General features: G+C 31.1%; 2 protein-coding genes across 2 annotated transcripts; both read right to left on the reverse strand.

Annotated features, from left to right (window-relative positions):
• Nucleotides 1-917: 917 nt before the first annotated feature.
• Nucleotides 918-5,306, reverse strand: LOC108463450 (kinesin-like protein KIN-1). Its single transcript, XM_053022293.1, has 16 exons — nt 5,220-5,306; nt 4,884-5,021; nt 4,650-4,752; nt 4,515-4,558; nt 4,135-4,164; nt 3,922-4,044; nt 3,799-3,824; nt 3,517-3,614; nt 2,972-3,009; nt 2,859-2,892; nt 2,636-2,711; nt 2,346-2,565; nt 2,168-2,259; nt 1,926-2,043; nt 1,672-1,851; nt 918-1,519 (listed from the first exon to the last, which is right to left on the reverse strand). Exons 2-16 carry the CDS (start codon nt 4,995-4,997, stop codon nt 1,388-1,390), a joined length of 1,428 nt encoding a protein of 475 aa, XP_052878253.1. The 5' UTR covers nt 4,998-5,021; nt 5,220-5,306; the 3' UTR covers nt 918-1,387.
• Nucleotides 5,307-9,287: 3,981 nt separating this feature from the next.
• On the reverse strand, nt 9,288-9,983 carry LOC108462030 (uncharacterized). The gene has a single exon (XM_017762036.1). It carries the CDS (start codon nt 9,981-9,983, stop codon nt 9,288-9,290), a length of 696 nt encoding a protein of 231 aa, XP_017617525.1.
• Between the last annotated feature and the right edge of the window lie 3,675 nt (nt 9,984-13,658).

A 13,658-nucleotide genomic window follows, 5' to 3' on the forward strand; every position in this document is an offset into this window, starting at 1 on the left:
CTATTCCTTTTCCTACAGAAACTTTACTATGATTTTTTTTTTAATTACAATAACAAGGAAAAGTGTGAACAACAAATGCATTTAACGCGATTCAAATTCAGATTACACTTAAAATAGTGAACACTATTGACCATCAATCCGTTACATAGATTTCTTTATTATGATATTTTTAATATATTGTGTTTTAATTGTTAGTGCTTCTAATATTTTGCAGTAATAGTTAATTTTCATTGTTGAGTGTATGGATTGAAGGGGAGTGTTAACTTGCTTGTTTTGCTATTAAGTTTTTGTTTAAAATGTCAAAAAGGAAAGATTACTAGTGTCAGTTATAAGGGTCAATTTTGACGCAAGTTACAATTTAAGAAAATATTTATAGAACATTATAACTCGCTCTATTTTATTAGCATATTTTGACCAAGTTTACTTGGATAATTAATCATTCAATTGCTAATTTTTGAGGATTACTAACCACATATTAATGAATACTTTATGTGAAAAAGTAAGGATGGGTTTAAACTTTCAATGCAATCAAAGTATCTTTAAATAAAAATTTTGCTTTTTTAAAAGAGTTTAATTTTGAGAAAATCTTTATTGATACGAAGATCATTCGAAGACTTTTTTAAGTAACTAACAAATCTACTTTGCTTTTATATTATGTGGCTTGGGTAGGCTAAATGTATGAATTAGAGAGCACGTTGTTTTATTCAATTAAGAGTCGTCTTTTAGTGCAATTTTGTAAGGAAATTAGATTGAATTAATTAAGTTAAAAATTTTAGGAGTAAAGCTTTAGAGTAAGAGTAGTCTAGATTGAAGTATAGAGATAAAGTTATAATTTAATGAGTATTTTGAACTTAAATCACAATTTATATTCATCGATGATAAATTATTTTTTGAGTGAGGTCCTCAAATATAAAAAATTTCGTGAATGCCATTTCTATTTCTCCAGTTTCAACTGAACGATTTGCTACTAGACAAGAATCAACGAATTTACAATGTTCTTATACCAAAAAGTTACTACCCAAGATATCAACAAAAAAGGAACTATCGGCCCTTACTCTGCGTTCGATATTCTCCTGTTTCTGTTTGAATTCCATGAGACCTACAATTATAACTGCTAAATGATATAACTATCATGGCAATTTATTCTGAATTTGCATGTCACTCAGGAGACCATGCTCTATGGAGACACTGATTTCATTCCTTTTAAAGAAACAGTAAAACCTTATAGTTGCTCAGCATTTACATCTAACCTTCTCATTATCTTGGTTATGGAGATATGATTTTTGCTCAAAGGAATTGAATTAGTTCAAAATATGGATAGTGTTTATTTGGATTCTATTATCAATACCTGTAAACCAGCATCATGGAGTGGAATAAAGTTTCATCTCTACATTCCAGGAATAAAGGAGCTGAGAAAGCCAAAAATCTTCTGAAGAAAATCTGCATTTTTTCCAGGCAAAGCATCACATCTTTCAGCAACAGCAAGCCTTCCCTTCATGGCATTGTTCTCTCTCTGAAGCTGCAAAGATGGTAGACTCAGCTATTGCATGAACCAACTTCAAATTGCATGATATGCAGCTCCTATTTGTTTGGAAAATAACTTCCATCCCTCTTTGTTTTTACCCTTGTTTCTCTAGTAGAAGATAATAATGGCTTAGTGAAAAATATTACCATCTCAACAGTAGATCTGAGCTCTTCCACAGCTTTCATCAATGAAGAAATGGTTTGTTGAACAACATCTTGAATGGCTGATTCCAAGTCTTCTTCTGAATCAGGATCTACAAATAGTCCTGCCTGAATGAATAATTCCTCAAGTAACTTTATATCTTCGTCATTAAGTCTCTCACTCATCTAAACAAGAATAAACCATATTAGAAAGTGACAAAGAATGTTTCATCAAGAAAATGTCAGATCATAAAACTAACCTTTTCTAGAATTTTCTCAAATGACTCATCTCTGGTACCAGAAGCATCTCCATTCTTCTTAGAACATTTCTCTTCACTAACTTTAATAACAAGTGGTGATGTCTTTATATGCTTTGCCCTGCAATGAAAATTACAACCCAAAAAGTGAAATGAAAAGATGGATATTGATATTAGGCCTTAACGCTTAAACTTCCTCTTTTCGCGGGTTAACATGTATAATAGCATATTTCCAGTTCACGAACCTTGCACCAAAACGAAGAGTGGACAGGCTCTCGGATGCATTTGAAGGACTTGGTGAGCAACAACAAAGCAATGCAGTGCGAGAGTTCCCACCCTGCAGATTTAATTTGAAAACCTAGAGATCATCAAACTGATTTGATGACATTACTGTAAGATAAAGTTAGGAGTTAGAGAACGAACAAGAGCATCCTGCAACATTCGAGTGAGCTTGGAATCACGATAAGGAATATGGTTTGCTTTTGCTGGTGAACCACATGTCAGAGCATTGATCACATTCCCTAACGCTGAGAGGGATTTATTGATTGTTTTAGCTTCCTCAAGAACTCTTCCTTCAGCCCCAGTTTTCTCTACTTTCTCTGACCCGGCTAGGTCCACAAGAATCAACTTCCCAGATTTCACCCTGGTCACATTGTGAAATTTATAGATCAATTCATTTGAAGACTTGAACATAGTCAAGGGATAAGCTATACCTCTTTTCTGAAATTGATTCTTGGTTGAGTGTGAACATGTAAACGCAATGACTCCTGCTGCTTGCCATGTTCATTTCTGTCTACGTTTAAGTCCCAAAACAAATTCCAAAGAGAACTTTAACTAAGTAAAAGTTATAACTGTGAAATCTGTAATACAAGTTCACTTTACTATGATTAAGAAATTAGTGGAAAAAATAGAAACAGAAAAATACAGAAGGGATACGGGTCTCTCCAATTGCTCTGTTAGCTATCCCACTCTAAATTTCAAGGCCGATATTAGAAGCAACATCCTATGAACAAAATGGAAGATAATGTTCTAAATAGTCTTAATCTTACAGATAGGCTTTGCAATGCTTCGGCTGTGTCCGAAAGAGAGATCTGGGAACAACATCAGTGCATAAAATAGAAACTTTATTAAGGAAAGAGCCATGCAACAATATCTAAGTGAAGCAAAGTATAGTTCCAACATAAATAATATGAAACTCTTTAATTTGCTGTAGGGGAAAGCGAATTTAGCACCTAAATCATTCAAGTTGTACCAAATATTGAGTATGTTCAAAATAGAAGTACTCATGCCACTAGACCAAACCATCATTACTGTGAAAATAATTAAATGGAGAACTTGAAGAATCACTGCATTATATATGCATACATGGAATGGATGTCAATTAAAGGCAGTTTATGCTCAATGGAAAACAGAAAACTAATAGAGGTCAACAGAACAATTCTCAACAAATTTGAGTCCGAAGTAAACAAGTTCAAAGTTAATCTCAACTAGAAAGAACAAAGCCTAGCAAAAAATAACCCGACTGATGTCAAGTATAAAGATAGAAAATGTTACTCCAGTACATATGTCAAGCCTAAAGGAAATAGTAATTTCTGTAAGAAATAGATTACCTCTGTTGCTCCGGATAACACTATTCCTTGTGTTTTGCTTTCCTTAATCTGAATATTGTCCTTTGATAAATCAAAAAGGTCCCTGGGGATAATAAATGCATGTGAATTTAACATAAATACTAAAACAGTTTAAAAAGCAACTCTGATAATATTTCATTAGCCTGAGCTTTCGAATATCATGGGTACAGAAAGGCCAATCAGAAACATTTACAAAGAGAATCAAAACTCTCAGTCCAACAAGAAGTAGAATTTAAGGTTATACATACCTAACCTTCTCCATATAGATCTCCACCTATAGACAAGAGCAGAAATTTTCATGGATCATACAGCATTAATAATAAAAAAGTAAGTAATTTAGGGCCCTAAATAAATACGATTAGTTTTCATACCATTGACAACTTGACGGTGTACTTTGTTGGGTCAGCAGAAGTTTTGATACACGCAAACAATCCGTCCACCACTCTTGGAAGTATCCCTTTCTTCTTTTCATCAGATTCCAAGATGTTTGGTCCCTGATACAATGAGGTACATATCATCAATGAAATCAATTTAATGTATAAAATTTAACTAACGGAGCTACATTTATGCTTTCATCAGCACACCTCCATACTGTATGTCTTCCCTGCCCCAGTCTGTCATCAAAAGAAGAAGAAAGTTAATCAAAGAAATAAGACTGCATATCCATAAGTTAATTAAAGGTGAAGACAATGTGTTGCGTTAGCAGCGTGATCTACTAGTTACTAACAATGAATGGGAAATAGAAACCTAAACCATCAGATTTAAAGGTCCTTTTAGCCTTATTCTTTGAAGAGCTTCGGATTGTATCTCTCACCATTAAGTTCTTTTTTATCTTCTAAACAGTGATTAGTTCATACTATAAACTAATCCTTAACCGCAGCATTTAGTTAATTGAGAGATCATCAAGTACTGCAAGCTCTGGCATGTAGTAATAGTAATAACACAAATACGCAAGGATTTTTACCTGTCCATAAGTGATGATTGTTCCATTTATAGAATTGACAGTATCTGTTTACAGGAAAAAGAATAAACACATAAAACAGTTGATGAAACCATGAAAATGAAGATAACCAATCAATGAACACTTTTCTAATCATACCACGGACAATTGGAAGAACAAGAAACTCATAGACATCAGCTTGATTAGATTCCTCATAAAAAACCTTATCAAAGCTAAACGTAAAACCTTCTTCCTTCTCATCCTATCATATACAAACTCAAATTACAGGACCGATCAGCTGTTCTTTTATAGTTTTTCTATCAAAATTTTGAAAAAAATAAATAAAAGCAAAAAGAAATTGGAGTTAAAAATAAAATTAAGAGAAATTAAAACCTTGATGATGAAGGTTTCGGAGTCCATGCTTTGAATACAGATATTGTCACCGAGATCTCTTTTCTCCTTTGAGCTCAAAGGCCTGAAGCGTACGCAGACCGTTACGTTTGACATTTCTACTCGAAAGTTGATTCAGATCTGCAACAAAATCAAATCAGTTGAAAGCTTTTAAAAATTCATTTAGTACATAATGAAGTAGATAGTTTGGATTCGAGAAATGAAAATTTTCCATTAAAATTAGCTATAAAACTACTTTGACTGAGAGCTTCTTTTCGAAATTTCTTAGAACCCAAACAGTATATCGAATTCTCGTGAAAACTTTTAAAATAATCTTACAGATTGAAGTATAGCGCTAATAATTAGAGGATTTTTTTTTTTTTAATTTCAGTTTGGATTTAGAAAGGGACTGAGATGAGCTGAGCTGAGAGAGGCAAAAGTCTTTTCGGTTTTATAGTAACCGAAGGCGGGAAAGAAAAAGTTCTTGAATAGTATTTTTTAAAATAAAATTTTAAGTGCACCATATTTATTTATTTTAAATAATTTAATATCAATAGTCTCTTTCTAATTTATAAATAAGAGAATAATTCGTTTTAATATACTCAAACTTATATTTTCTTATATTAGCAGCAACATTCATATCAATCAAGTTAAAACTCAATCGATCATTATACCATATTTATATATAAATGAAAAAATATCTTTTATATTTACTCAAAAAAATCTAAATAGAAAATCTAAATACTGTTGAACATTTATTTAAGTGATAAAATAGTTAAAAGGGTCAAAAGTGTAAAAGATAAAAAGTAATCTTCAAAAATATTTATATTTGCATTTAGGTATCTTGATGTTAAGATTTGAGAGGATTAATTAAAACTTTTAAAGAATTTAAGAGATTTAATGAGACTTTTTAAAAATTTAGTAGATCAAATTAAATTTTTGAAAATTTTAAAAGTTGTATGATAATTGAAAAAAATTAAAGATGCAAATTAAATTATTTTTAAATTTTGGAAAGTTTAATATGAAAATTTTCTAATTTTTAAAAGGTATGATTGAAATTTTCTAGTAATTTTTCAAATCTCGAGACAATTCGTCTCTGTATATTTATTGCATGCATATAAAATTAATAAATTGTTAACAAAAATAAATGTTTATTTAAAAAAATCAAAAGGATAATTTTTATACGAATTTATGATATATTTTCATCAACATCACCTAATATTTTATATAAACTTTTAAGAGTTAATAAGAAAAATTGCCTTCAAAATAATTAATAATATTGAAATTATACATAAATTAAAAAGGCTTATTGGTGTAAAAAGTTTTTAATTTTTTAAAAAACAATTAAGCCCTTCTCTCTTTTTTTGCATTCAATTGAGCACTTTAACTTTTAAAATGCATAAAAAAAGCCCTCAAAATTCTTCGGCCCTCTTTTTTTTTACTCAATTGGGTACTTGAACTTTTAAAATGCATAAAAAAGACCATCAATTTTTTTAAAAAAAGCAATTAAGTCCCTACTCTAATTAAAAATTATAAAATAATAAATTTTAGAAATATTATTAAATTTTAATAAAATATAATAAATTATAATTTTTATAAAAATAGTAAAAAATAAAATTGTAAAAAATAGCGACCCTAATTTTTTCAATTAAAGTCATCACAAGACAACGTGACATGTGATGAAAAATAATAAAAAAATAAAAATCAATAAAAATGTTTCTTTTGGTACAATAATTTTTATAAAAAATTATGAAATTTATATTTATTTACATTTTGTATAATTTTCTTACAACTTTATAAAATTTTAATTTTTTTATATTTCTATATATTTTATAATTTTTACTATTTTTATGAAATTTAACAATTTTTTATGAATTTTATATATTTTATATTTTAATAAATTTTAATAATTGAATTTTTATTAAAATTTAATAATATTTATAACTTTTATTGATTTTAATTTTTAATTTTTAATTTTTTCTAATTTTAATAAAAGCGGGGCCTAATTGTGTTTTTTTTGAAAAAGTTTAAGGGCCTTTTGATGTATTTTGAAAGTTCAAGAACCCAATTGAATGCAAAAAAAAAAAAGTTAAGGGCTTTATTGTTTTTATTAAAAAGTTTTGAGGGCATTTTTTATGCATTTTGAAAGTTCAAGTACCCAAATGAGTATAAAAAAAAAAGCAGGGGCTTAATTGCTTTTTTTTAAAAAAAAGTTTTAGGGCTTTTTGCATCAAACTTAAATAATTAAACTTAAATAAAAAAAATTTTCGTGATTGATCTGTCGTAATTTATCACATCAAATTAGGCTCTCTAAAATGCTTGATGAGTTTATTGAGTATTTTCTATGTTTTTTTGTTGATTTTTAGTTTTTAGTATTAATGACTTTTTTTTTTTAGTTTTAATCCTTTTAAGACCCATTTTGGCAAAATGGTTTCATTAGGAGTCTAATAGTGTATATAAGTTTATGTAGGGAGACAGCTATAGCCAAACCTTGAGGAAAATTGCATTTGATGTGGGTACCATGACACTAATGTTAGGATGTTGTGACATTGAGCCTCCATCATCTTAAGGGAGCAAAACTTCAACGAGAAACCAACTTGGAACAGTCTGTCGAAGATGTCGCAGCACTAGGTGTGATGTGCCGCGACATCGAGCTCGAGGTACCGACGTCAAGCCAACTCCACTACTGATGGTTGAAGTGAAGGAGCCAGGGCCACTATTGAGAATGTTGTGACACCAACTAGCCTATGTCGCGATATCAAGAACCTCTAAAGCCAGCATTGTGCCATTATTGAGGGTATCGCAACACTGAAGTCTGACAGTGTCCAACATTAACTTAAGTCAGCTCATACACTCTAATGGCATTTTTGTCAAATTTTAGGATTGTAACTTGGTTGTATTAAAGGCACTTTTAATGTCAAACATAAAGGAGTCATCTTTTATCATCCTTTTAGTTTCTATTTTATTCTCTTCATCATTTTTAGGTTTAGAGTTTTTTCCTTTCTTAGCTTAGTTAGTTGATAGTTGTTAGTTTCTTTAGTTCTACTGTAGCTTTAACTTTCTTGCAATTAGATACAAAAACTCTTCTTTGTATTTTGATATCTCTTTAAAGAATCTAATAGATTTCAACTTTGTGAAATTGCAAAAGTGTAAAAATCTCAACTTTGGTTGTACTTTCATCACCATTGGTATTGCTATCATCTTCCACAAAGACTCCATCTAGAGTTACTAAGATTTTCTCAACCTTATTTTTTTATGCTTTCTTTAATGAACAATTAAAGCCTGAACTTTACTGATGTTTGTATGTTGATGATGAGTAGTCACTAAATCTTATGGCGATTGGTTGATGGAAATGTTGTATGGTCAGTTTTTGGGTCAGAGATTAAATCGTAAAAATTAAACTAAATTGAATAGACTTCAAAACCTAGAATTGATGCCTCCAGGTGAACACTTATATAGGTGAGACCGAGGGGAGAGCTTATTGAGAACCAATTTAATTGTCCTAATTTAGTTTAGTGAGATTGAGAGATAAATTAGACTAAATCGTCTAATTGGGTAAAATGGTGACTGAAAGGTAAAATTGAACCAATTAGGAATTTGAACAATTTACATCCCTAATCCAAGAACTGACTAGCAACATAGAAGTCAACCGACCACTTTAGTCCATTAAATTGATATTTATGCGCTTTTGTTTGCTTTGCAATTTAGTCCTCCTAGGTGTAAGTTAGTGTAATTAATCTATTATGATGGTTTGCCGTAAAATAATACTTAGTGAGTAGCTAGCTAAAATTCATAATTGCATGCATTTTCATTGTTAGTCACTTTATCACTTCATCTCTCTTGGGTTTGATCATCGGAATACTCCGTGTTTCTTTGTAACACAAAAATATTACTTTCAATCTACCATACTTGAAGTTAAGCCACTCTAATTTTTGATATTTTTGTGTTGATTCTTTGCTCGGCGTTCATACGTCATGACGCTGTTAGTGACATACAATAAATTATAAAATAAATTAATCTAATTTTCACAATTAATTTTTAAAATTGTGTGTAAATAATTTATTTATCAAAAAATATAAATAAAAAGATATGGTTACAGTAATGTTAAAATTACATAAATAAATTTACTATTGTAATTTTTTAGGCAAATGAGAATTTTATTAATATTTCACTGCAAAAATAAGATATAAACAACTATTATAAGGCCAAAAATGGTACAAAGAACTCAAACTACTTCGGATTAAAAAGTTCCTTAGAATTTAGCAAAGAAACAAAAAATGTCAACCAAAAAGGGAAAGAAAAAAAACCATTGAAAATCTCGATATAAACTTCATTTGAAACCTTCAAAGCTTTCAACAAGACGTGAAATGCGATATAAACCTTATGGCTTATGAAATGCTTTATAGTTTAGGCCAAAATGGTAACACAGTTAGGACAGAATTTCTTACTGCATTTCTTTAGCCAAGCTCTAATACAACGATCATGGAATACATGAAAGCATGGTGTAGCACTAATCTCCGGTCCCTCCAAGAACCCAACCAAACAAATGAAACATAAATTCTCAGCAGGCTCTTCCACCACCACTTTCCTTAGCTTCCTAAACGCCTCCGCCGTCTCCCAAAAATCATCAGCCTCCTCATCGATACAATACGCATCCCCTTCTGCCAAATTCGGCTGTTCGTCCACCAATACCTCAATCTCCACCCGCATTCTCAACACTTTTCGGTTCTTATAACTCTCATTCGGAACCATGCCCAGCGCACAGCCAACGATTTCGTCTACCATGGAGTGACCAATGGGGATTTGCATTGAGTCCAATACGTCCCAGATGTTGGTGTCGTTCCAGTATTTGGTTACGACATCGTTTAACAACTGCTCCAGTCGTAGCTTGTGGGATTTCTGTTGGACGATAATTCTCGCCATGCCCGACTTCTTTCCTTCTTCATATTCTTTTTCTTCTCGTTCTGTTTTCTGGCTAGCAATGAAAGTTGCCTTAACATTAATCTCAAGTATCTTAGATGGCCACAACTGGTCTCCCGGGCATTGCAAATCGACGTCCCAAGCTTTGCATGAAGTTAAGTAACAAATTGGAGCTGATGACATAACTTCGACAATGGCGAACGCTGGGGGAATTAGAATAAAATTGTAGAGGAAACAAGGGTTTAAAGTTTATGTATATATATATTTGTTCAGCAATAAGGGAGTTCTATAAAAATAAAGGTAGTAGGTAACATAAGTCGATTACAACGACAAAGAAAGACGCGAAAGCATACTACAAAAAGGATTTGAGCTTATTTGCTCCATAGTCAACCTCGGTCAAATGAATAGTTCATATAAAAAAGTCAAAGCTAGTATACAGAAAAATTGGTCAAATATGCGTTTCTGCTCACAAGCGTCCAAAATTTCCAAAGCAGCCCATTTTGGACTCAGTCAAATTTAGTACGATGTTTGAAAAAAAGGTCAAGGAACTACTTTCCCACTAGTGCTCTTTTTCTCCCTGAATTTTTTACAATATTAGGGTAAACTACACCGTGTAGAAGGTGTTCATTAGGTATTAGGTATTTACCAGGTTTTGAAATAATTACAAAGAATTAATTAAGTTTTAGTCAAAAGTCAAGTGTTGTCATTCAACTTCCTAATGTATCATATTAGCAATACGTTAATGAATTAACGGATTTTTAATGGTAATGACTTGTTGGAACAATTATCTTATTTAGAGTGATTAAATTGAAAAAATAATTTTAGAGGAGCTGAAATAAAACAAATCATATTTTAGAGTGACATTGGGTGTAGCTTACCCCATACATTATTTATTTAAGGCTTAACTCATAAACTAATACTTTAATTATGTCAATTTTTTCATATTGGTACCTTTTTTTTTTGTCATAAGTAGTATCTAAACTACTTTTTTTTCAAGTTGGTACCTAAACATACCTTTTTTTTTTATCACTAGTGATACTTAAGCTATTCTTCTGTTAGTCATTATACACTAAACTGTCATATCATTAAAAAATCCAGTCAATAATAAACTACCACATCATATAAACTTTTAAAAGATATTTTTTTAATTATTTTCTTTTCTTTTACATTATCTCTCTTTTTATTTTTTTTTCTAGTTGTTCTCTTTTTTCTTCCTTTATAATGTTTGACAATGCCGACAATGCTCGAAATTGACCTTCTCAAGGTCGAGATGCTAGTGGTTTAATTCTCTTTTCAAATTTTACCACCTACTTGCTCGACCTAATGGGATTGACAAATTTATTTTGTGAATCAAAACTAGTGTTTTAAGACCAGCTAGTTGGACTGGAAACCAGTCCTAAGATAAGGGTTGAAGCAGTTGACTCATGAACGGACACAAATTAGTTAAACCAAGCTAAAATTTGGTTGAATTGATTTTCTTTATTTTTAATAATTTATTAACTATATAAAGAAAATAACACTTTTTCTTTTCTTGCTACAAGCCAATTTTTAATTGGTTATATTTTTTTAAAATAGACTTAATAATATGACTAACAGTACCAACTTGGGGAAAAAAAGTAGTTTAAGTACCACTTGTGACTAAACAAAAGTTTAGGTACCCATATGGGAAAAGAGGTATAATTTAGGTAATAATTTGTTGGTTAAACCTTTATTTGTATTGATTATATGTAATAATTTAGTTATATTAAATTATTTTATATTTTTAAAATTTATTAAGATTTCGTTAATAATATGATTACAATTTATTTTGAATAATCTCATTATAATTTCTGATCATATTTTTCTTTTTACATAATATCTACAACTATCTATAATCCTCCCTAATCCATAAATAGGAGGATAATGTATTTTAATGCATTCAAACCCACGTCTTCCTGCATTAGTAACAATACCCATGCCAATCGTGTTAATATGATTGCAAAATTAAAACATAATAAGTTAAATTTTAAATTTTAAAAACATGATAATTGTAATTAGAAGCAATTTAAGCAAAATATAATATTCAATTAAAAATATTCTTCAATTAATAAGTGAGATTAATCTAAAAAATCAAAGTTTACATTCTCATGATTTCAAAATAATGGTTAAAGAATAATTATTCACCTAAACAATAACTTAAAAAGATTTTCAGTAACAGCACATATTAAAGCTATTTGCGTAATAACACTAGCACAACCACATGGTAAAATTAATTACAGATCACTTATGTATAATTATTAATGCTTTTCTTAATGGTACCTTTCACTCGGGCTTGACCTTTGCCGCTAGTAACTCTATGGCCCATTTTAGCTTTACCCTTCTCCATACCTTTGCCTTTAGCTTTAATGCCCACAAACCTTGCTCTAACCATTAATTTTCCCATTTAAAGTTGAATTCCCCAAAGGCAAGTTAATCCTTGTTAAATCGCCATCTTGTATTGACATTAGGTCATCAAAATTTGATTTTTCGATAACTCCTCCCTGACTAACGCACCGTTTTTATTGCCGCCTCTCTTCACCATTCAGGAGCCATAGTCTTTTTCCTCTATCCACGGAATTAATGGACAATCTGGTAGCTTCTCTACCTCAAAGCTACTTTCATTATTCACCTCCTTTAGGCTCTCGGGGCACCCTTCTTTCAAGTGGCTCTAACGACCACAGTTAAAAAACAAATGTACGGCATGACCTCATATTCAACCGGTTATAAGTGATTATCAATCCAAATCTATGATATCAATGGATTACGCAAATCAATGCAAAATACCATCTTAGCAAACTTCCCTTAGTGCCAGTACTAAATAAAAAATTTAAAAAAATTTAAGTGGCTAAATAAAAATATTACATTTTAGGGGCCGGGGCACTTGCCACCCCGCCCCCTCCAAATCTGCCCCCCATAGAATGCTTTCTTGTATATCACTTGTAGCAAACTCCATAATCTAATCCAAAGTACAATCATATTGTGCAGATATACCTGCTCTACGATGAAAGTCGGTGCCCATGGTTGCAGTACACTGTATTACATTGAATCGAATAATTAAGTCAACAAAGAAACTCACCGGCATATGTTTTACACAGCTGAAACCTAAACCTCAAATCTCAATGTCTCAACTTTGACATTCCGACCAAGTCAGTTATCGTTGGCTATAATATTTCAAGCATGACTATAACAACGTATATAAGCCTATTTCAAACAATCCTCACTCGCTTGCAACAGGAGGGCATTAAGCGATTCTGGCTAATGAACACAGAAAAGGAACGGGGCAATATTCTTGTCGATGACATCGGATGAATATCGAATGATATTCATTTTCAGACATCGAGATAGGGAAATAATGCGACAAGAAGAGAAGTGCTGAAATGGGCTCTAGTTGCAACAACAACAACAAACATGTCAGTCTCGTGGCCCTAACGCTTGTTCCTATAATTGTTACGTCATAACCAAAAAAAAAAAAAGACAACGTAAATATAAATAAAAAATAAAAAAAAATCAACATCAATACGTGGATTGCATTTCAAGAAGTGATACTATTTAGCATTCAATGTTTTGGGTTAATGCTATTCATAAAATTCAACGCATCGGTGCAAAAAGTATGGTTTTGGGTGCCTGTGACATTGCCAGCAGTCTAAAGTGGAATTGAGATCTATAGATTATTATGACAATGGAAACTACTAGATCAAGAAATATCCATTGTGGATATGACAAATGGAAATTCAGCTATTTGTTCCAAGGATGTGTCTATCATTTTCTTGTAGATAACTGATATTAAGATTCTTGATATTTACTGTAATTTCGATTGAACCTTTCTACTGACCCTTCTTT

Source organism: Gossypium arboreum, chromosome 11 (assembly GCF_025698485.1).
Source record: "Gossypium arboreum isolate Shixiya-1 chromosome 11, ASM2569848v2, whole genome shotgun sequence".
In the NCBI taxonomy this organism is placed as follows: Eukaryota; Viridiplantae; Streptophyta; class Magnoliopsida; order Malvales; family Malvaceae; genus Gossypium; species Gossypium arboreum.

Excerpts from the sequence above, each read along its gene's own strand:
- LOC108463450 (XM_053022293.1), bottom strand. The coding sequence starts at position 4,997 with ATGTCAAACGTAACGGTCTGCGTACGCTTCAGGCCTTTGAGCTCAAAG. Across the intron at positions 4,753-4,883 it reads CCGAAACCTTCATCATCAAG|GATGAGAAGGAAGAAGGTTT; the intron begins GTTTTAATTTCT and ends TGTATATGATAG. Across the intron at positions 4,559-4,649 it reads TGTTCTTCCAATTGTCCGTG|ATACTGTCAATTCTATAAAT; the intron begins GTATGATTAGAA and ends TCCTGTAAACAG.
- LOC108462030 (XM_017762036.1), bottom strand. The coding sequence starts at position 9,983 with ATGTCATCAGCTCCAATTTGTTACTTAACTTCATGCAAAGCTTGGGAC.